Raw genomic sequence first — 22,514 nt, 5'->3', positions numbered from 1 at the left:
TCTCCTTATATTTTAGCAGCTCTTTGCCAGGGCTCCTGTGTCTGCAGTTTCCATTTCTCTCCTGTACTGCCTTTTCACTTTTGTAGAGAGGAAGAACAGGGCAAGAGAAGGACTTTTTCTTTAGGACAAGCTTAAGAAATTGTAGCTGGTTTCTTGACTCAACACCAATTCCCAGAACCCACAGACTCTTCTGTCTGCTCCTTGGGAGAAATGGTTGAATATCTTAAGAATCACTAACATTTAAATCATTGTTTAGCAAAATTAACCTTCCTGGACATTATAGTCTCCATCACTTTACGCAGTCTGCTCTGTTTACCCCCAGTATTTCTCCAGCCACTGCTATCACAGTAACCAAATGCTTGCAGCTCTCCCTAGAGTCATCCTTACAATACTCCCCAGTGCAGAATTATCCATCCTCCCCCAATAATCCCATGCTCAGTCTTGCAGCCTTTCTCTTGAGGTGCAGGAAACCTTTTCTCTCCCTGCCTAGCTGCCTCTCCCACGGCATTTTCCTTGGACAGGACAGACTTCCATCCTGGCTTTCATTACAGCCCTTTCCTAATCCAAGACTGACAAACCGTCCCTCCTGCTCAAGCCTCCTCTGTCCTTAATGAGTTGATTTAGTTCGAATATCCTGGGTGCTATCAAACACTCAGACCAGACCAACGATGATTTCAGAGTCAGAGGGAGCTTCCAAACAGCTTATACATATCCTTTCCAGCAGTCCAACAGCCAAAGGGCTGGGAAATACCAGGTAAAGGAAAATCAGACCTACTTGGACGTTGATGGCCACAATTCTCATCTGCTCAGGTGAAGGCACGCAGCTCTGGCGTTGCGGTTGTTAGCCAAAGCACCCGAGTTTGCTGCACCTGTTTATATGAGTATAGACAAAGTTCATCAGCTCTCCTTACATGTGGGGGAGGATTTGGCCTGAAATAGCTTTGTGGTTTTTTTCAGTTATTTGGTTTTCTGATTTTTTGGTCTTGCTGTTCAGCTAGTTAGCCCAGTTCATAATACATCCCTTCTCCAACTGATCAAAAGGCTGTGCATTATTTTCTCCCATGTTTCTTTAGTGAATGGCACCTTTAAGCCTTTTTGTTTTCTCTCACTCTGATTTGGGCATCATGAGCAAAACCACTCATCCTTTCTTACAGCTTGTTTACGTTCGTGTTTTAATTTTTTATGCTCTGGTACCACTAAGAAATTTAAGTGCTATCTGGTCTTGCTGCTTTTGCTCAGTTTGTAGCAAGGGAAAAACTCTGCGTCCAAAAAGCTTGTGGTCTAAATGCACATGTGGTAGAAGGAAGGGACATTTATGCCCTTCATGTTATGTGAGGACTTCTGAGTGACGGAGGAGGAGGTTGCTAGAGGTGGGAAATATGCCCTGGCCTCTTGGACCCTCTCCTTGCCTGGATCATCTTTCCTCTTGCTGCTTGCCTCATTTCAGTGAAAATGTTTTCTATTTCAGCCTTTATTAAGAAGCTGCATCACAGATCTTTCTTTGCCCCCCTTGGTTTTGCCACATGCTTTTTAATTGAAGCTGATCTCAGAAATATCTGACTTAAGGAAAGTAGAGGCAGGATCCCTGTGTTCCCTTAGTGCCCAGTTGGGCTTGGGTCACAGGAGGGACCCTGCCTAGAGCAGAGGGATTGACTTGTGTTGGAGGCTCCCTTCTGTAATCTCTCACCAGTCGTGTCACTGTTAGTTTCTGCTGCTATTGCTATTTTTAGGCTGTGACATCTTATTTAAAGGCTTTCTCTGGTTGCTTACTATTCTTTTTCTGTCCATCAGATTTTGACTTCATTATAACCCTTCATCGTCTTCTTCAGACAAAACTGTCTTACTGCTGTGACCCGAAACATAAGCAACCTCCCTGAATCTTGTATTTAGTCTCTGTGTCTGTTGGTCTGAAAGTTTGCCTCTTGCCATTCTTGAAACATTTCCAGACCGCAGTTGTATGCAGTCTGCCTCTGTAGAGATCCTTCTTCATAGCTTGGTCACCTCCCAAGTAACAGAGTTCCCCTCTCTGCTGGATGTTGAAGATGCAATTACAAGGGTGAACTTAGCTAACTGGTTGGGGATGACAGTCCAGCCACCGTGCAGCAACCTTTTCCCTGCACATTGGTGTGGCCCAAGCGCACCCATCCCACCGTACCGCTCTATGGGCGTATGAGGTCCCTGAGTTCCCTTTGAAGAGCAAATTATTTCAGACTTCCAAGCTGGTGCTGCTTTCCTGCAGTGCGTTCACCTGAATGCTGCAGGAGAAGGAAGGGCTGGTACCATACCGTGCAGAGCCGACGCACAGCCCATAGAGCAGAAAGCTGTGTTAGAGTCCGGGAGTCCTGTTTACACCCCAGCTTGTGAACAGGGTTCAGAAATCAGTTGAAGACGCATGATTTTCCATAGGGGTTGAGCTGCCATCTGCCAACTGTCCCAGCATCTTTCCTGAGACTGTAAGTGGGTGCCTCAAATGACTAGTCCATCTCGGAAAGACCTAAGCCGTATGCTAAGCGTGTTCAACATGCAAGATGAATGAATCCAGGTACTAGCAAGCACAGACGATGCCCAGGCTCAGCCAACAGTCGCTGTCAGCCTTACTAAACATGCCCATTCCAGCAGCAAATCAAGACCTTACACCAGAGAGTCCCAGCCTACCAAAGGCTGGATCTTGTATGAAGATGTCGGGTGGATTGTCTGGAAAGCAGTTTCTAATAAACCCATTTAGAAATGGAGGCTTTTCCCAAAGGGATGTGAGGGATTATTGCAGGAGAAGTGCAGTAGTCTCTCATTACATGGCCAGAGGGGAGGGAGATAAGTGTACTGGCTCTCCCCTCTTCTCCTCCACCACGGTTTTCAGAAAGCTGGTAAACATAGAGTTAAACTTCATATTAAAAAAAAAAAAAAAAGGGAAAAAAAAGAAAAGCCCTAGACATTTGGCAGCATCTGAAATGCTGGGTCAGCAGCGGCCGAGAGCAGCAAACGTCACTGCTCCATGCTGACAGTAATCAGTAACCTTCCATAATTAGTAATTCACAGCAGATGAGAGCAGCTTTGGGGGCCTCACACCTTCCATCTGCTTCCACTCATGGACTAGCCTAGGTTTGAGGGGGAATAGGGGTTTCGAGAGTGTCCCATGCCCCCCCCTGGCAAGGGACGGTCTTTTTCCTCCCATCGTCGTTCTACAGAACTTGGCCTCTTCTGCACGTCCTCATGGAGCTGCCTGTGCTGTGCCCTGCGTTACTCCCCCGGGACCCCGCGGGGCTGCAGGAGCAGCCATAGGTGCCGGTGTCACAGGGTACCGGGAGCACAGCCCACACCGCTCACGCCTGGCCTGCCCCATCAGCTCCAGGCTGCAGTTCATAGTGCGTTTCTGAGGATGTGTTGATGAAGGTTTAATTAGATGTCTGCAATCTCCTGTTAAACCCATCTGACTTGGTCACGTCCAAGCACGTGGCCTTGTACAGGTTTGTTTTTTTGTAGCTGAGGAAAACTCCTTTCGCTCAACAGCAGTCAGATCAGACGCTGGTAAAACCTAAGCGTGACGACAGGGTGGCTGGATGGTGCCTGCGGGCAGCAGGCGTGTAACTGAGGCTGCCACCTCGATCCAGCTGGGAGAAGGTCCTCGCTGCAATGCCGCATTCGTCAGAAACACTGCTACCATTCCCCTTCGCCATGACAAGAGTAGGAACCTGCTTCAATGCTGAGAGGGTTTTCCCCTTCCATGAGAAGGTGTTTTTCACTGTTTTTTGGAGTTTGTTTCCTATGTTGCTGTCGTGGTTTAACCTGGCAGGCAGCCAAATACCACGCAGCCGCTCGCTCTCTCCCCCCCAACCCGCAGTGGGACAGGGAGAGAATCAGAAGGGTAAGAGTGAGAAAAACTCGTGGGTTGAGATAAAGACAGTTTAATAGAACAGAAAGGGGAAAATAATAATGATAATGATAAAATATACAAAATGAGTGATGCACGATACAATTGCTCACCACCCACACTGACCGATAACCAAGTAGCGATTGGTACTTCCTGGATCATGCCTGCCATTCATATACTGAGCATGACGTCACATGGTATGGAATACCCTGTTGGCCAGCTGGGTTAGCTGTCCTGGCTGTGCTCCCTCCCAAGGCTTGTTTTGTTTTGTTTTGTTTTGTTTTGTTTTTTCTTGAGCTGAATGTCCTTGACTAGCAGGGTACTTAGCAACAACTGAAAACATCAGTGTGTTACCAACATTCTTCTCATACTAAATCCAAAACACAGCACTAGGAAGAAATTTAACTCTATCCCAGCCGAAACCAGGACAGTTGCCTTGTTCAATATTCTACAAGGTGCAGCTCATTAATCCCAAATGCATGCATCACATGGTGGAGGCCGGGCATGACCTATAATAAGGGGCAACATCCCACTCCTCCTGCAGAAATCACATCTTTGATTCTAGCAGCTAGACAGGCAAGTACAGAGCACAGCAATGCTAGCCAACCCCTTCTGCATCCCCCAAAAAAGGTTGGTACCACAGATATTAAGGATGTTTTTTACAGCTTCGGTTTTCCTGCAAAATGGGTCATCCTTCTGTTTCCATTTATATGTTGAGAGAGATGCATCTGCTCTTATAGGGAGAAGTGGAATTACTGTATAACCCTGAAATAAAGAGTGGTCTTGAGAAGACCACGTGATGTGATGAGTACAGAGGAAAGGTAGAAGTAGTGGAGGAAATCCTAGCTACTTGTTCATGTAAAGGAGTTTTAGGAATCAGGACATCTGTAACTTGGGAAGGGGACAGCTCAGTAAAATACCGCTAGTAGTTTTGCAGTGTTAGCTCCCCTTATATTGTCAAGCAGAAAGTCTTGGAAAAAGATTGGAGAAAGTCCAATCGAGAGCAAAATGAGGTTTTTTGCACAGCGACCTCCTCTGTGTCCTACAGACAGCAAACACGCCTCACACTTGCAAATCTGTCACTTCCCTCGTAACCCCCATTCTGTGCGGTGTGACGTTAAGAAGGGCCTCAGGGTCTCTGAGGCTGCATGTCTTTTTATAGGTGAAACATGAAACATAGGCAATATCCCACGTGCAGAGCCTGTTTGTAATTTCAGATTGTACATTCCTCCTCCTCCCCATGAGCAAAGTCTTTGCAGCCCCTTTTCATCATCTCAGCATCGCTTTTTTTAATATTAAACATGCCTGACCTCTTTCCTCCTTATTTTTTCCCTCACGTTAAGGACACACACCCCGAGTCACAGTTTCAGATTTACTGTGCTCAAGGCAGGTGAGAGGGGGTGCCCTAGTCCTCAGTTTTGGTTTAAGGTATTAATGGCCATTGCAGATGGATCGTTCGTGCCGTGACATTTTGCTGTGCTATTGCCATAGCATGTGAACATCTTGCGTGGAGCCCAGCTACAGAGAAGAGATGTGTTTTGTCTTTCCTGCTTCCTTCTTACCCTCTCTAATGCCCATTTCTCAGAGTTGTTTGAAAACTCTTTTCTCTGTCATGCAGTCATTATCCCACTTTTCTTAAAGATCAGCGATAAAGGTTTGTTCCTGCCTTTTGCTATGCTCAGGAAACTCTTTTCTTATAGTAGTCATTTCTTAATGTCCAAGTATTTCTTCCAAAATGGTATTTCAATGGCCGCTTATACTGTCTGAGTAGAAAACTGCTTAATAAAAAGAAAAATCTTTTTTTTTTTACCCTCAACATAGGTGATAAACACAAGGAGTTTTCAGAGCAAACCTCTCACTTTCAAGAAAAACTGTTTTCCTGCTGTCTTCTGGCAGGAGCCAGAATTAGAGTAGCTTTCAGTGTTTTAAGCCTTTGACTAGATAAAATAAGTAGAAAATTCACAGAAGATGAGAGAAATCTGGCAATGGCTGGAAATGAACTGGGTCATACAGTAGTGTTTTTGCCATCTCTATTGTATCTAATTCTTGGGGTTCATCCGAACTGAAGCTGTGTAAATAGCTGATTGTTTCCATTTGCTTGCATTGCCAAAAAAAAAAAAAAAAAAGATGGAAAATAGTTTAGATGAAGCAAAATGTTGGTTATTTGACTCAAATTAAAATATTTTAGGTTAAAAACCAAACGAATAAAATTAATTTAAATTTTTTTAAGAGCAACATTTCAGTTTTGCTATATAAAAGATTTGTTTTGAAGATGGTTCAGTGAAATGTTCTGGGAACATTTACCAAAACATTTAAGCAAATTTAGCATGAATCCGTGAAATGTTTCCATCATTGAATCTTCATAGTTCTTAATTATTTTTCTTCTGAAAAAGTTGTCTCCAAAAAGTCTTTCCCAACTCAAGCCTTAACCGTTCACAATTTCATTATCCCCTGCATGTTACTGAAGTAGTTGGAATTATTTCAACTCTCTGATAACAAGTGGGTGGTTTTTGCTTGAGTAGAAGTAGACTTCCTCTGTCATCTCTTTGTAGACTTTGGCTGTCGCAGGAGTCCATATGTCTTCCATGTGGACTATGTTTAACATATAGCTCTCTGCTCTTGTATGGCTTGTTCCCTTACTAGGAAGCCAAGTTTAGAGGCATGTGCTGTGCATGGGACAGAGTTCCTCTAACAGTTATTTCTGTTGGGTCTTGTCAGTGTACCAAGTTTTTATAGTCATTCCTTCTTTGGCTTCCCAAGTAGAATTTTCCTTTCTCTGCCCCATCGTTGACTCATCCTTTGTTTAAGTAAATCACTGAAGAAATGAGGTTGGAAGGGACATCAAGAGGTCATCTGGTCCAACAACCTGCTCACAGCAGGGCTAAGAGGCAATGCAAGAAAGCCCACGGCTCCCAAGAAAACCTTCAGGGATACTTATTTTCTACCCAGGGAGACAGAATCTTTAGGATGGTCCAAACAGGGGAAAGAAAGATAGCTTGGCTAGGAAATACTGTCAATGGTGGTGTGCTCAAAGAAGGGACCCCCATCCCAATGAACAGCAGCCTACCCCTCCCGGGGAATCTCAGCCTAGATATTGGCAGCGAGATGGTACTAAGGCATAACTGGAAGTTACTCTTGTTTTCTTATGTAAGAGGATTGATCTTTGATGCCAGCGCTAGGATACGCTCACAGAAACCCCGAGTATTGTTTTCTTTTCTATAGAGCCTTATGAGAGAAAAGGTCCATTCATGGAAAACTAAACTAGCTCTTCTGTTCAGCTGAATTTTAACACTTCACCACCTTCACGGTTGCTGTTAGCCAGAGGAACGAAGTCTCTTTTCTTGCAGCTTCTATAGAAACACAATGCTTGGGAATTCATATTTCTCTCTCTCCTGCAGTTTCATTTCTCACTTTAGAATCAATGTTGGGAAATACATACTTCGTTCAGGATTGTTGTTACAGTTAATATGATCTACAGTTTGCCAGCGGCTCAGTTTTGAATGGAGCTAGTGATGAGACTTTTGCTGTACAATGCACCGTCTAGCATCTACCTGGGCGTTTTGGCGGTTGCTGTTGCCTATTTTAACTCTCTGGTGATGTGTATCCAGGGTGTTCAGGGAGGAGCAGGTGTTCCAGGAGATATCGGCTTCCAAGGAGACAAGGTAATTGTTTTTCTTTTCTCCATCATTTTTTTTCCCTTACATAGTAGTATGTGTGGCCACCAGCTTTCTCAGCTCATCTTCAGCCATGAGGAGCTGGAACTAGCTGCATCCCGCTGACGGGTTCCCCTGCTCAGATAGTTCTCATGTGGGGCACGCTGTGCCTTTCTAAAATTCATGTCAATATATGAATCTTGTTGTTACTCACAACAAAAGGAGTTCTACTAGGGACTTCCTATGAAAAGGCCGTATCTTCATGCAGAAATTGGAAGTGATGGATGGGATTGATGGGGATGGGTGTGAATGTGTGTGGTCCAGCGGCTGCAGACTTGGAGATTTTGTCTGCTCAGCGCAGCAACTTAAACCCTGACCCAGCGAAGCACTTAACGCCGTGCATAACTTCTAAGCAAATGACTTCTCCCCTGTGACTACAATATGACACCGACTTCAGCTGACTAATGCTGTACTTAGCACTGCTCTGGGGCCTACCTGGCTCTGAGCCACAACTAACTGCAACAGCTTATGTGTTCTTCGGGGCTAAATTCAGCCCTGGCTTTAGCAGAAACATCTCACTGACATTAGTGCAACTGTCCCAGCTCCTTGCAGGCTGAGTTTAGCCCTTAGAAAGTGCTTGTCTCTCTGCTGCAGAAACTGAAGCTGGAGCCTGGGGAATTGGTGTTTTTTGAGGCTTCATTGTGTTTTTCTGAAAAAAATGTGTGTCTCTCTCTCAGGGCAGCCAGGGTTTGCCTGGGGTCCCTGGGGCACGAGGGAAAGCAGGTCCCCTGGTAAGTAACCAAGCGTCCTCTGCTTCCTCATCTCCCTTTCTAAAGGTTCAGTGCCCAGCTGGAAAGACAGCTTGGCAGGGGTGTGCTATTCTAAACAGGAAAGCCAACAGCAAGGAGCCAGCTCACTTTTCTCCATGTTTTTCTGATTTCTGCAGGGAAAAGTCGGTGACAAAGGTCCAGTCGGGTTTCCAGGACCACCCGGCCCTGAGGTATGTCCCACCACCTCCTTCTCGCATCTTTTCTTTCTTCGGTAATTTCTGCAGCATCCTTTCTTCAGCAAACCCACACGATAACACCTCTCTCCCGTCTCGTTTCGCCTCTGCAGCAGTAGTTCTTCGATGTCTGCAGCTTGCCGCCCCACTGAGAATCAGCTCTCTGATAAACACCCATGTGGCGTTTGAGAGACCCTTAGAGATGGCGATCTCCTTTCCCCATTGGAGGTTTTCAGCCCTCGAGCCGTGTACAGACAGGCCCACATAGGGTTTTGTTTAGGAGGCATATGCATATAGCTGTTGCTAATTCATACGGAAAGCAGGAGCCGAACGCTGCCTCCCACGTGGGCACCCAGCCCGACGGAGGGAGGGGACGGCTGCCACCGCTACCGCTCACCGTGACACCTGAGCTCTGACACATTTACCAACCCCGAACTGGTGTGTTCTGGGGTCAGAGCCTTTGCTAACGACGGGCAGAGGGATTGCTTTAGGACAATGGCACACCAGGCCTCCAGAAAAGCTGAAGCAGAAAGAGTTTTGCTGTGTTGTAGGATTTACTGTTATTTAATGAATTGAGGTCCACTTTTGTTCAAAGTGGGAGATGGGACAAACTGTCCACCTTGTATCCTCTGACCACCCTGCACTCAGATTTCCCAATCTCCAACTACCATTCCAAGCCTTTTTCTTCCCAATCTTCCTGTGTAAGTCCTATATGTAACAGTTTGTTCTGTTTTTGTTTAGAAAGGTCAGTCCCAAAGATTGTCTCTAACCTGGCAGGAGCCCCAGACTGTCTCCGAGCCACTGGCCAGACTCTGTGGACACTGGTCTTTCTACTCACCATGTTGTTCTCTGGCCCTTGAAGTTGTTCTTCAACTGCTCTTGCGGGGCAGAACACTCATTTCTTGAATCTTGCATCTCACCTTCCACCTACCCTCCTCTTTTCGGTGTAGGGCTTCACTTCTGTGTTGGGTGTGATGGTACATGAGTGGTGATGAGGTAGGGAGGATCAAGATGGGTTCATGACCCATTCTGCACCTCACGGTTTCCTGGTTTTTCGTTCCACTTTTTGTTATAGATATCGTGGAGGATTTATTCAGTTTTTCCCCCACAAAATACCATTTCAAGTAGAAAAAGACCCTTACTGCCCTTACCAAAAAAATTGTCACAGTGATACCTTAAATGCAGGATCAGCTTCCCCCAGCACATTGTCATTTTTCTCCTCCATAAGTAGCCAGACAACGTCCGTAAGATGCTAGAGAGCCACTTCCAGCACAACTGATGGTCTGTTTTCCCTTCATCAGTGTTCTGGTATTTTGTTGGGTCTGGAAGGGCTCTTGGTCGAGTGCTGCCACTTAGCAATCGTTCCTCTTTGTTGCTATTGGAAATAACCACAGATTCCTTTGTTTCCTCAGTGACGGGCTGGTGGGTGGAAAGGAGTCGCTGCCTGGCTGAAGGCGGCAGCTAATGAGCATGTCAGCACCTTTCCTAATTCCTCGCCTGCTTCCCTTTGTCGCTGAGGCGTGCAGTTCGTTTCTCGGAGCAGTGAGATTATGTGCTGACTCGTAAAGATTAATTAAAACCCAAATTGCCATTTTTAGCTGTGTGATGACAGGGAGGCCCTCACAGCAATAAATCTTCTAAGATGGACCTAAAGGGAACTGCTGGGAAAGGCTGCTCTTGAATCAAACCGATAGCACGGCTCCCATTGTCTTGTTTCATTCCCTCCAGGAGCCGCGCGGTGGCCCACACACGGACACTGCCAGCACGTAACGAATGTCTTGGCCCTTAGCCTTTAATTAAAACTCTCACAGAGGCTGTCCTCTGAAGCTGGCTGCAAAAGTCCACCTATGCACCCTGACTATTTCTCATTTTCTTCAGGGCTTCCCAGGTGACATTGGCCCTCCAGGAGAAAATGGTCCTGAAGGCCTGAAGGTGAGTGGAGCAGAGATTGAAGCTCTGTGTGGGGTGGGAAGCAGCCAGGGAAAACAAAGTAGTGAGAAGGGGAGAGAGAGAAAGCCCTGGAGATTCCTAAAGATTGTCCTGGCCAGCGTTTCAGCTTGGTCTGTTTGGCTTGAGGTCCCTCCAAGTGCAGGGTTTTCTTTTTTCAATTTTTTTCTGTAACAAAATTGACATTGGATGATATCCCGTGGCTGTGAAAGAGACTTTCTCATTTTAATTGCTCTTCAGAGCTTATGTTTCTATTTTCTGAGTATCTTTTCCTTTGGCTCTTTCTCAGGGAAAGCCAGGAGCACGAGGTTTACCTGGGCCGAGAGGACTGCCTGGACAAGAGGTGAGTGTCCTCAGACCAAAAGCAGATTGGATTTAAGGAATAATGTTGAATTTTGAAGATTAATGCATGCTGAAATGGTGCCTGCGACTTGAAATCCTCCAGTCCCTCTGAATCGGAAAGCAAATACTTATTTATATTCAGTGATCAGAGACCTGCAGAAGAGGAGCTTCCACTAAGTTGCTTCCAGTCGCTGCTGGCGTTTGCTGACCCTAAACTCTGCATTGGATTTTCTTTTAAAGTCTATTCCCCCACAACCCACACACCCAGAATGGGTGTTAATGCCCGTTTCCCTGCATATCCCCTTGCACGGGCATGCCCTGACCTGGCTTTTGCTTTCTGCTCCTTTTAAGTAAGTTTTCTTTCACCTGTGAGACCTGCAGACTCCACTCTCTCACACAGGGCAATATCCTTATGTAAAAAGAGCAGATAAACTGAAATTTCTGTTCTGCAAAGATTCATTCGCCCCAGTATCTCGGAGCTTGCTTCACTTATCACTTCATGTGAAAGCTTGAAGCTTCGTTTCACTCACAGTCACTAAAAAGGGACAATTGTCACTGATTTAATTGTCCTGGAGCTGCAAATATTTTATAGCACCAGCAGAGAAAGCCTGAGTACGCTCTGTTTATCCTGTTGTGACTCCAGTGACTCCAGTGTAGTTTCTTCTCATTGAGGCCAGCGTAAGCTGTTTGTCCAGAGTCATGAGACATTGTGCAAATAATACTCCGTGCATGCATGGGCAGGAGCTCGGTCTAATAGCACTAATAATTCTTAACTTTTTCTGGGAATTCTTTTGCTTGCTCTCTAAATGGGATTAATGCAAATTAGCTCATTTACTTGCACTAAAATAGGAAAAAAAAATATTCTAGGCAATTTACAAAGGGAATCGAAGCCCTGCATTCCAGGTTCAGGCAGGCATGACCAAGCTGCCTTCAATTTACTCTAGTTAGTGAGTGTAAAAGTAAGACTGAAGACACGGACATGGACTTTGACATAAGATGCGCTGAAGGGCTTTGAATGTGCACCAGACCACACCACTGTGCCTTTACTGCTGCTGCTACCCGAGGCAGTAGGTCAAGACTGTGGATTACATCTTCTTTAGAAGTGTGGCATGTTGTGGGGGGTTTGTCTGAGCCCATTGAACTGGGTTCCTGACTTCCAGTCCCATCTTCAGCCCGCCAGCTCGTGCCACTTCATTACCACGGCTGACCACCTAAATGAGAACAGCCAGAACTGTGGCTGCCAAGGGCGCTTTTAATTTCTCTCTTGGCAGTTGGTTTTAGACACTTGAGATAATTTTTGTGAAGCTTAATTGAAGGTCTCCTAGAAACTGTAGATCTGATCCTATCACATTAGAAATTGGTGTAGAGCCAAGGGAGAGGACCGAGTCCAATTGCTGTGTGAGATTTTGAGATAGCTCCATCCTGCAGCACGTGTAGTCCCATTTGAAAGCAAAAGGGAAACCTTCGTACGGTTGCCAAGTGGTTCTGTGGGAAATTTTGCAACGCCCTTTTTGTGGGGCAAAAAAAAAAAGAAAGAAAGAAAGACAGAAAAAGAGCAGAGAGCTCTACAGCATTCGAATCCCTGCCAAATCAAATGAAGCAGAGTCATGTGAGCATGTCCAGGGTACCCTATGGGCCAAACCCAGCCCATGATAGGCCCAATCAACTGGTGTTGACTTTGGTCAAATTTTGGATGGCCTTTACTGGCAGGACTTGACTTTAGGTTTTTTTTCCTGAGATGGGGAAGGGAGATGGGAAACCGTAGAGATGCTGAGCTGCCTGCTCTAAGATTCAGAAGGACTCGGTTGTTAAAATGCGACAGCTGAGCACACAGCCTGTGTTTAACTGCTGCTCATACTGCAGACCTTTCATCGTTGCTGCGTGGCGAGTCCAAATTTTGTCACTACTTTGCCTTTTATTTTTATTTCTTTTCATCTCAGGGAGATGAAGGACCCTTAGGACCACCAGGAGTCCCTGGTCCAGAGGTAGGTTTCAGTCATTTACTCAGTTACTAACAGCTCTGTTGACCTTGCAACGGAATTGTAGTTAAATTAACATAAAGCTTCAAATCTCCTGGTTTGGAAAGTGATCTGCCCTTCTAAGAAATATTGTATTGTCCAGGGCTTGGTCCAATTGCTTGATCCCGGATGGCTGAAAGTCAAGGCAGTGTCTTGCACGGGGTGTTGAGTGGGACTCTAATTTTATAACTTGCTTAAAGTCTCAGACCTTGAAAAACCCTCTAACGTTTAAATAGTTCATCCTCAAGATAAAGCACGTTGACTGGAAACCATCTCTGTAACCAGCCTTGATATTTCTTCCTCGATTTATAGTATTTTTCAATGAGTAGAGGGAAAAGCAAGAAGAAAGACCCGACAGTGAAACAGAGTCCTTTTTGACCTCTACATCACTCTGAACACAGTGATGTATCACAGAAACACAGAAGAAGTAAAAAACATATTGTCATATCTGTGAGCTTGCCAGCTCAGGATTTTTTAATGTTTATGTACATAATTGTCATCGCAGGATAGTAAAATATCTTGAAAATTGGTAACTGTACTGGAGCTTCTAGGTGGATCAGAAAATAAATGCTTTATCTTGCATTTCCTCAACTATTCTGGTAGACACCTTTATTCCTTTCTGGAGCGACATAATAAATCCTGTTACTCCAGTGCCTGGGACAGCACCATAAGTGTTCTTCTAGCCAAAGGGAAGGCTCAACATGAACCTTTCGGTCTGCAGGTTTATTTCTGCTTTTCTGAGCTGTAGCTGTGAATGTCAGCCTGGCTTCCCCCACTGTAGGGACCATCCTACTCCCAAATCCTCTCTGGATGCCAGGGATGGAGCCCGTAAGAAGCTCATATGGCCGAGTCCCTGCCAACACAAGGAAAGTACCATTTTTGAATGCTCAGGCTGCTGGTGTCCTTGCTGGCATTGCTACAAGAAGACTGCTGGAAGTAGAATAAATCCAGCTGAATGCGGCACATCATAAACTAAAGAGCAGCAACAAAGCCCTTGGCTTGGTTGATTATAGTCCATGCATAATGTTTCTGATGTGATGTTTAAGTAACGGAATCGAGCTGGAGGATCAGAAATGGGCTGAAACCTGGAGTAGCTGTCTAGGCACGTTCCCCATGGGTCAAACCCGGTGTCGCCCGAGACACAGAGCTTTCCTCTTGCGTTGCCTTGGCCTCAGTAAGGACTGCTACATCTCTAGCACCCTGGAGTCACTGGGAGCATTGCTTGCAAGCTGCACCATATAGGTTCACAGACACACTGCTGTGACCAAGAGCAGCTGCAAGCTTTTTACGTTTATTGTTCTTCCATGTATTTCAGGGTCGATCTGGCCGGAAGGGATTTCCTGGAAGACCTGGTCCCGATGGGCTAAAGGTGAGGAAAGAGTTTGTTCACGATCAGAGAAGCAGTGGGTGGAAAAGAGGAAAGGAAGAGGAAGTATTTTTTCTCAACTTTACCATGCTCCAATCTAGGGTATTCATTCCAGAGAGGACAAGGGGAACTGAGGATTTATCTTTTTCTCTGAATTTTGGGGTCTCTGCTTCTGCTTGGTTTCTTCAGCAAAAAGAACGATGGTGCATTTTTTAAGCCATGTGCTTTATTATAAACAAGTGTGTTCCTCCTTTGATATTAACCAACCCCCCCTCCATCACCTCATCTTATTTTCCACTGCTCTTCCATGTTTTTGTTCTAAAACAATGCACATCATTCCTATCTTTGCTGCCTAATTAGCAGCAGGAGCCATCCCAGGGCAGTCCGCTCCACAAACCCACACTCAAAAGGGAAGAGAAAACTCAACAAAAACAACCTCTTCAAACAGTAAATAGCAAAAATGTGGTCTGGCAGCACATCTGGAGTATCTGCCTACTGAGAAAATACAGCTGCCATCACCCGGAGACAATCCTGGTTAGCGGTGAGCTGGCCTCTGGCCGGCCTGTCCAGGGGCACTCCGCTGGCCTTCGAGTGCTGCCACGGCTGCCCTTCTCCCTGCTGGGTTTGAAATTCTCCTCCTCCTGCTTTTCTCTTCACCTCTCATTTTTCTCATTCTCTGCATTTCTCTCATCCTACGCTGTGACTTAGCTCATGTAGGTCCTTTCTGCGGTTTTCGTGTGGATGCTCCGTGTGACAGCAACGTGCCTCTGCTGGAGATCTTGCAAGAGCAGAATCAGGTTGCAGCATTGCCTGGGAATATTTGGGTTGTCTTTTATTCTTGTGACACTTCCACCAGCAGGTGAATTTTCTAGATCCCTTCTCCTCTGTCTTTCAGGAACTACACCTTCCCATGATGTCCGCACTCTTGCTTTCCCCAGATGCTCCTCAAATCCTTTGGCCCTTCCTACCTGCTGCTGCTGTGTTTCTGTCTTTGCCTCTCTCTTTGACTTGGGTCAGAAACAGCCCAACTTCAGGAACATCCCTGATGAGAACTCATGCCTTATTGAACATGGGGATAAAGCAACCAGGACTAGGCTATGCTGCAGGAAAGCAGGCAGCTTGTGTTTCAGTGTCTGAGTTTGGTTTCGTGAAGGTTGTTTTACCACAGCAGGACCAGCCGCTTTTGGGGCATTTATCTCCAGAACAGTGAGTCTTTGCTCCATGTTTGTGTCAGCTGTGTTTCTTGCTTTGGATTATCTTTCAAGTCATAGTGGGTTTTGTAAGATGTTGTTTCTTGCAGTTTTTTCCTCAGTTCACACACAGCAGCCCAGATCATGAGTGTACAAAGAATCACGTTGTACTGAGGGTCTGACTGGGAGCCCCAAGTAACCTCTGTGCCTTGTCTCTCCTTGTCCTGCAGGGTGAGCCAGGAAACCGTGGCCGACCAGGGAAAGTTGGTGAGCAGGTAAACTCTTTGTTTTCTTTGTCTGTTTGATGATCTCCTGGGTACAATGTCTCCTGGATAACCAGGGTGCAGGCAGAGGACAGTGGCCAGGGGCTTCTGGCCACCTCAAACGTGTCCACAGTCCTGGTGCTTCAGCTGGCGTGCTCTCAGGCTGGCTGAAGCTCTTGGTGAACACCACTGACAGTGACCATGGTGTCTATTGTAAACTGGAGGTTTTTCCATAGGTAGAGTGCTCTGATAAAGTCACAGCTCAGGTGGATGTGCTGTCAGCACTGGCAGCAGTACAGCACGTATGACCGCTGTGCTTCTCAAGGAGGCAAAACCATGGTCAGGAAAAAGATTATGAATTTCTGTGTATTCCTCTTATCCCTAAAAGGGCAATTTCCAGCCTTTGCCTATATAGATTTTAAGGGTAGGATCCTCTACTTCGGGTGCTGTGCTGCTTTGACTCCCACTGGATTTTTTTGGGAGCAGAGGAGACAGCAGCTGAAGAAACCAGGCCCTGGGGGAAAGAGGCACTTAGCTGTGTTTCGCTGTACTGCAAGAGAGAACGTTCTGCTGGGGTACATGCATCATCCCTGTAGGCTTCAGGGGAACCACAGTCATCAAGGAAAAAGAAACAATTGTTCCCATGTCTCTGTGATTGAATCCAACCAGTTTGTCCACCACCAATCCTGAAATTGCAGCCACAGAGCCTCCAACATGTTCTGTGCGTTCGTACGTGACCACACCAAGCTGGCTGCAGCAGCTGGCCCTGCAAAGGGGGTGTTGCTTCTCGGCACAGCTGTCCGTCCCAGCACTTTCCCTGCCGAATGGTCAGCAAGTTTGGTTTGGTTTAGCTTGTCAGCCTCTCTGGTTCTTCTTTCCCCTGTATGCAACAGCTGGGGGTCACTTCTTCCACGGACTTCTGACCAAGTTGAAAAGTTGAAAAAAACAAGGTGGATCCTTTTCAGTACCAGCAATCTGATAAGTCTCAGAATATATCAAGGACGGTTATTTCTATTTGGAAATTAAAGCTGTTTCTATATTGTGGTTAATAATTTACTGCATGAAGAGCAACAACTGAAGAAGAAAAGTTGTTCCACACATCTGAGTTCTAGTTGCAGCTTTATCAGATTCTGCACGATCTCAGGTAACACCTTCTGGTGCTCTGTGCCTCGGTTTCCCTTTCTGTGGAAGGCGTGAGACAGCTCTGAGCAGTGCTTAGCACAACGCCTCCTGTTTTCAGGTGGGACCTACAGATACTGTTGTATTACTGTGGTTAAAAATGAATATTTAGAAGTGCTTTGAGATCCTTAACAAGATGTTGTCCTTGAAGGGCAAAGCATCATTAGGATTATTATTCTTTAACATCCCTCAGGACTGACCTTGGGTGAAAATCATAGGCACTGTTCACCAAAAAGCTGGCCTCTGCTGACACTGAAACCAGCACGGTGGTATGAAAGCTGCCTGTATTATTCTTAGTCAATTGGTCTCTGTCTGGATATATCACCCAGAAAGAATTTCCATTTCTGTACCAGTCAAGTCATTAGAACAAAAATGTCACACCAGATTAGTGAGAAATCACCTCCTTTCCCATCACACCTTTGCTAAACAATGCTGGAGTGTTGGGTTTTCATTCCTCCCTCCACCTAAGCATCAGCGTTTGGTGTTGGGGCTGGGTTGGTTTTTTGCAGAGCTCTGAGAGGTCGGGCTGCCAGGGTCACTTGGCACTAGAAGACACCTTCATCTCGCCCGTTTTCTCTTGTGGAGGTCTTGACGTTTTCTGTTCCATAGGCACAATAGGAGTGGTCAAACTTTTCAAACTTGCTGCTCTGCCCTCTGTACAGGTTCCCTCGGAGTGGAAACCCTCAGCATAACAGCATGAGAAAAGATTAGCCATCCCTCTCATCGGAGTTCTCGTCCCTTTCTTAGGGACATCTGTTTAGGCAAACATGGGAGTTTCTCTAAGGTTTCCAGTGACACTTGAGCTCTCATTGGAAAAATGAGGTTTTAAGCCACAGGGCAGTCGCTCATGTGTTGTTTTTCCATTGCAAGGACGCTGACTCGGGAAGTTCATTCATAAGATGCTTGTTGTCTTCATATGCTGGAAGGACTCCAGCTGCTGGGCTCCCCTGTACCCTGGAAATGTGTGATTTAACCCTTCCTTGCCAGTAGATGGAGGCAGAAGAATATGAAGAAGGGTACGGGGCCTCTGGCCCAGGCCACCAGTCTTCCTGTTCCAGAGCTGGGAATGCAGAGCAGGAGGATGTCCCCAATGTTCATGTTGAAGGTCAGACAGCCCTGTGGGAGAAGCAACACCCTGCAGCAGACAGGATAGCAAACCGGGGAAGGGTGCCGCAAGCCCATGGACCCCCCCTCTCTGCACTAGAGACTGAAAACAGCCATGAAGAGTTGTGCCAGCTGAAAGCGGCTAAGGTTGACCTACATCCTCAATGGGAACGAGGAGGTCCTGTCATGGCAGGAACAGCTTTCTGAATCCCTCCTCCTGTACAAGAAGTGCCCTGCTCACTCGCATGGGCACTCGCAATGTTAGGGTCAGCCACGCACCCATCGCACCGTGCTGGGACGGGCAGTCACTCCACAGCTCCTTGGGGGTATCTCTTCCCTCGAGGGAGAAGCATGTTGTCCCAATATCAGATATTATTCTAAAATAATTTGTCAAAGGAAGCCAGCGCCGTTGGTTATCTCCCTAATGTATTTTCCTTTCGGTGCTCTTACAAAGGAGGGATGCGCTGTAATGTTGGTTTTGCAGGTGGGTTCTGACATATGGAGATCTGGATTGACTTGGCCAAGGTCAAATGGGTCGCTGAGAACCGAGCAGGGAATTGCACCGGCGTTTCCCACGTCTTAGAGCAGCGCCTTTCCCAATGCATTTACCTTCTCCTCCAGAGCATCTCTTTCTGAGCTCTCCTCCAGGGATTTGCAGGCACTGTACTGTGGGCAGCCTCTTTGATCTGACAAGGTGTGTTGTCAGCGTGTCTCCACCTTTCCTTCCCTCGCTCCCCAGACGGCGGTGGGAACCCAGCGTGGCTCCAGGCTACGGCTGAGCTCCGGTGCACAGGGGGTTAAACCGCGTGGCTTTTCTTTGCGGGTCAGAGCGTCCTCCCTTAAACTGTGATATTTACTGTTTTACTTTCCCTTTCTTTCATCTGAATGGGAGGATTGTACATTTACTCCCTCCCATCCTTTGTCCCTGGTTTGTTTTGTTTTGAGTTCTAGCGAACCAGTAAAACAGAAAGGCCATGATCGGTTCCTGCTGGGAGCGACTGGCGGTCCCGTCCCTGGGAGACCCTGCTCACGCTGGGCTCGCCTTTCGGTTGTTTCTCTCAAATGGGCTATGATTTATGCAAGGCTTCATTGCTGACTTGCTCTCTGTTGATGTAGCCAAGAGGGGGGGCTTAATTATGACAGGGCTGGACAATAAATGGGGAAAGCCAGACAGGAGTTAGGAATTACAACCCGCCGGTCCCCCCCCTTTCCTTCCCCCCAAGCTCCCAGCAACTTTTTAACAATCTCCATCCCTTTTCCGCCATGCCCTTGGCTGGGGAATACAGCAGACTGAATCATGAGCGACATGCTGAACTCCCCGTCTAATATAAATGTTTTACATTCTTTCCTGTATACTGTGGGCCTTTATCCGGGCAGCCACTGCTGCTGGGACTTCACGTGCATCGTTACACACACTGCCTGGAGTCATGTTTGATGCAGGGCTTCTTTTCAACCCTGGGAACCTGGGAAAAATATGTTATGCCGCAGCCATTTTAGTGTAACGGCCACAGTTCGTGTCTGCTTTGATTTAATATTTGCCACCGGTGGCTTTTCTGGTTCTTAAAACCGAAATCTTTTGCTGCTTGTGTTCCCTTTAGTGTCTATCCCATTTTGGCCGGTGAAGAACATCATTACCCAGTCTCCCCCAGTTGTTTCACATGCTCCCAATAATTTACCGAGATTTATTTTGCCTAGACATATCTATCCGGATTTGTGTCTGCTTGCAGACACAGCACCGTTAGTTAATTTAGCCCAGAGCAGACAGCGTTGGCTGCAAACACCTCAGAGCTCCTGTGCTGGGACCCTGGCCACGTCACAGGGTCCCTGCTCTACCATGGTCACACCGTGGGATGCTCCTCTTGCTGGGTACACAGGGAGCAGTGACACCTTCCCTTGAGCAGAACCACAGTGTACCAGCGCAGACAGAATTTTCCCCGGTTTTGGACTACAAACCAGGCCACCAGGCCAGAAATTTTGGCTGTGCTCGCCCTCCATCCTGCCGTTTACCCGCGCAGCAGGTGCAGCGTTTGCCTCTCCCCGGCTTGCGCTGGCAGGGCTGGCAGGTTTCTGCGCAAGCTGTGGTAACAAATGGCACATCTGTGACAGCGAGGGGGGTTTCAGGGGGGCGTTGGGTTTGGGGGCTGCTTGGCACGCTGCGATCGGTGCTCTGCAAACCATCTGTCGAGCACCACCAGGTTGGCCGGGAAGCACAACCAGAGTATGTTCATGTACTTCTTCATGACGCAGATTCCTTAGAGGCTGTTTAGGGTGGGAGATGCTGCTGCTGTGGACAGTGTATCAGAAATATTAGCCTTCAAGCCTGAATTTGGATATGCAGCGCCGCACCCCAAGCCCCTCCGAAGTGTTTTTACAACAGTCTTGTTCTGAACGGTAACAACATTTGCTGCAAGAGCAGGGATCTCTCTTCTTCTGCAGGGACTGACCTAAGTAACAGAGAAATGTCTTAAAAGAGATCATCTTCCCATGGAGAGAGGGAGTTCTGCAGTTTTTCCGAGAAATTGGAAATGAAGGAACAGATTTATTCTTTCTTGCTTTATTATCTTGTTTTTGCCTAGAATGCATTTCCTTGTTTCATCTCATTGCTTTGCCATTCTCTCCTCTGCCTTAACATTTGCCGCCTTCGTGGCCTTGGGCTACTGGAAAACTTCAGTAACTGGATACGGTTATCAGCTATGTATCTGCACTTGTGTCTAATTGAAAGGATAATTGATTCAGCAGCCTTCAGCAATGCCACCCAGTGGCAGCCTTGCCTATGCAGATATGGCAAATTTGCCTGCTCTCCGTTTGGTTCCTGCGCTGGGCAATCTGCTGCTGCGGCCAGCGCTGCTTTGCTCCCACGTGTGCCTTGTCCGTGCAGCCCGGCCGCAATGGCACGCTTGTGCACTGGAAGCGCTTCAGCTTCGGACACAGCAAAGACCATTCCAGTGCTAATGTCAGAAGGGTTGGTGACACCCAGCCCCTGAGGGGATAGCAGAGCTTTCCTGTCTTCCCGTGGTTTATCGGTATTTCCATCACGGCACAGTGGCATGCCGCTTTTCCGGGACATCATCTCTGGATAAATTTCTAATGCAAGCATCTAATTCCAGGCTCCGACATACCCGCTGAGCTCTTTGCCTTATGATTTTTCTCACCTGGGTGTTGCTCCCATGCCAGAGTGTGACAAGGGCTGCTCAGAGCGGAGAGCGTGTGGCTGCTCCCTGCAAGAGGCGAGGCCAGCTGGGCATCCGAGGGAGAGATGCTTTTGTTGAGCCCATCAGCATGCCTCGGAGAGGAGCTCCTGTCTCCAGTGATGTTCAAAGGATGGCATTTAATTTGAGGAATGTTAGTGCATGAAGCCTCTTGGTGTTTGGAGTCATCGTCGGAAGCTCTTCCCTCTAAAAGTCATTGGAGAGCGACGCACATCGCGTTTTGTGTCTCTGAATGGGTCTGCTGAGCCTCATGCCCGTGAGAATAGCAACGAGGCTGGTTATTTTGCGCTACAGCTTTACGTTGTGAGCATAATTTCATGGCGAGAGAGAGGCTTTTGGTGGCAGGAGGAGTTGCACAACCTGTGAGTAGGCGGCTCTGTCGGTGCTGGATGCTCCTCTCTAGCTGGGGGTATCACTTCACACTGCCAGCACACTGGTGTGAACAGAACCACAGCGACGCGCAGACTGCAGAGAGCTCCTCTACGAACTGCACACGTGTCAGGCCAGCCAGGAACGGAGAAAGCAATGAAGAGAGGAAACTTTTGCTTCTTTTCTTGCTGTTCCCCCAGAAAGGAGATAGCAGGGTGAAAAGCTCTCCCTTTTCTGAGACCACACTCCAGAAGTTGCCTTGCTAGTGTAGCTTTTTTCCCGTTGCGTTTGTTCAAGCTGAATGTTTTCTCGAGTGTGTCATTTGAAAAACCTCCTTGATGTTGAATTGAAGAGGTGAGATGCATTTGCAGAGAGGAACTTTACAACTTATTATTAAGATTTCAAATTATTTTTAAAAAGAGGGAGAGTAGGATGATACCCCTGGAGAATCCCTCCCCTTGCTCAGCAGCCACCTCCCAGTACCAATCAGACCGTTGCCTAAAATCAAACAAGCTGGGGCATGGCTTAATTTGACACCATCCATGCCAACTGTGGGCAGGTTATGAAGTGTTTCGACAGGAGATGAATCCCTTTACTTACAGACTTACTGGAGGAACTAAATATAGATATCTATCTCCCAATGACCCTTGGATGAGAATCATGCAGTGAGAGAGCAAGCCTACCATGGCAGAAGGGACGGTCCCTTGCATCTCTAGGGCCAGGAACCCACTGAAGTTGGTAGGGAGGCTGCTGTATTTTAATTCTCAGGAATCTTAGCTTGAGATTGCATCTGTTTCCATCTTCCTAATTAAAAGCAGTTCTGTTTGTTTCTTCATTATCCCAAACTTTGTTAAATCCTGAAAAATCCTGAGCTTAGACTGGGTTTTTTTTCCAAGACAGTTTCTGAGTAGTGATAGATCTGCTGCCCTGCTGGCCCCTCTGGCTGTGTCCTCGGACCTTTATTTCCTACTGACATCCCAACAGCGTGACACTATCCAGGACA

At 46.9% G+C, this 22,514-nt stretch overlaps 1 protein-coding gene across 1 annotated transcript in view; it reads left to right on the top strand.

Annotated features, from left to right (window-relative positions):
- COL27A1 (collagen type XXVII alpha 1 chain) overlaps positions 1-22,514 on the top strand; it is a 123,928-nt gene that overhangs the window by 38,489 nt on the left and 62,925 nt on the right. The window contains exons 13-20 of the mRNA XM_075171002.1: positions 7,477-7,530; positions 8,259-8,312; positions 8,468-8,521; positions 10,403-10,456; positions 10,761-10,814; positions 12,754-12,798; positions 14,147-14,200; positions 15,618-15,662. Coding sequence (XP_075027103.1) covers positions 7,477-7,530; positions 8,259-8,312; positions 8,468-8,521; positions 10,403-10,456; positions 10,761-10,814; positions 12,754-12,798; positions 14,147-14,200; positions 15,618-15,662 — 414 coding nt within the window. The remainder of the gene's footprint in view (positions 1-7,476; positions 7,531-8,258; positions 8,313-8,467; positions 8,522-10,402; positions 10,457-10,760; positions 10,815-12,753; positions 12,799-14,146; positions 14,201-15,617; positions 15,663-22,514) is intronic.

The sequence above is a fragment of the Calonectris borealis genome, chromosome 21 (genome assembly GCF_964195595.1).
Source record: "Calonectris borealis chromosome 21, bCalBor7.hap1.2, whole genome shotgun sequence".
NCBI lineage: Eukaryota > Metazoa > Chordata > Aves > Procellariiformes > Procellariidae > Calonectris > Calonectris borealis.
Note: the sequence above shows the minus strand (reverse complement) of the source record. Positions and strands in the feature narration are given on the sequence as shown.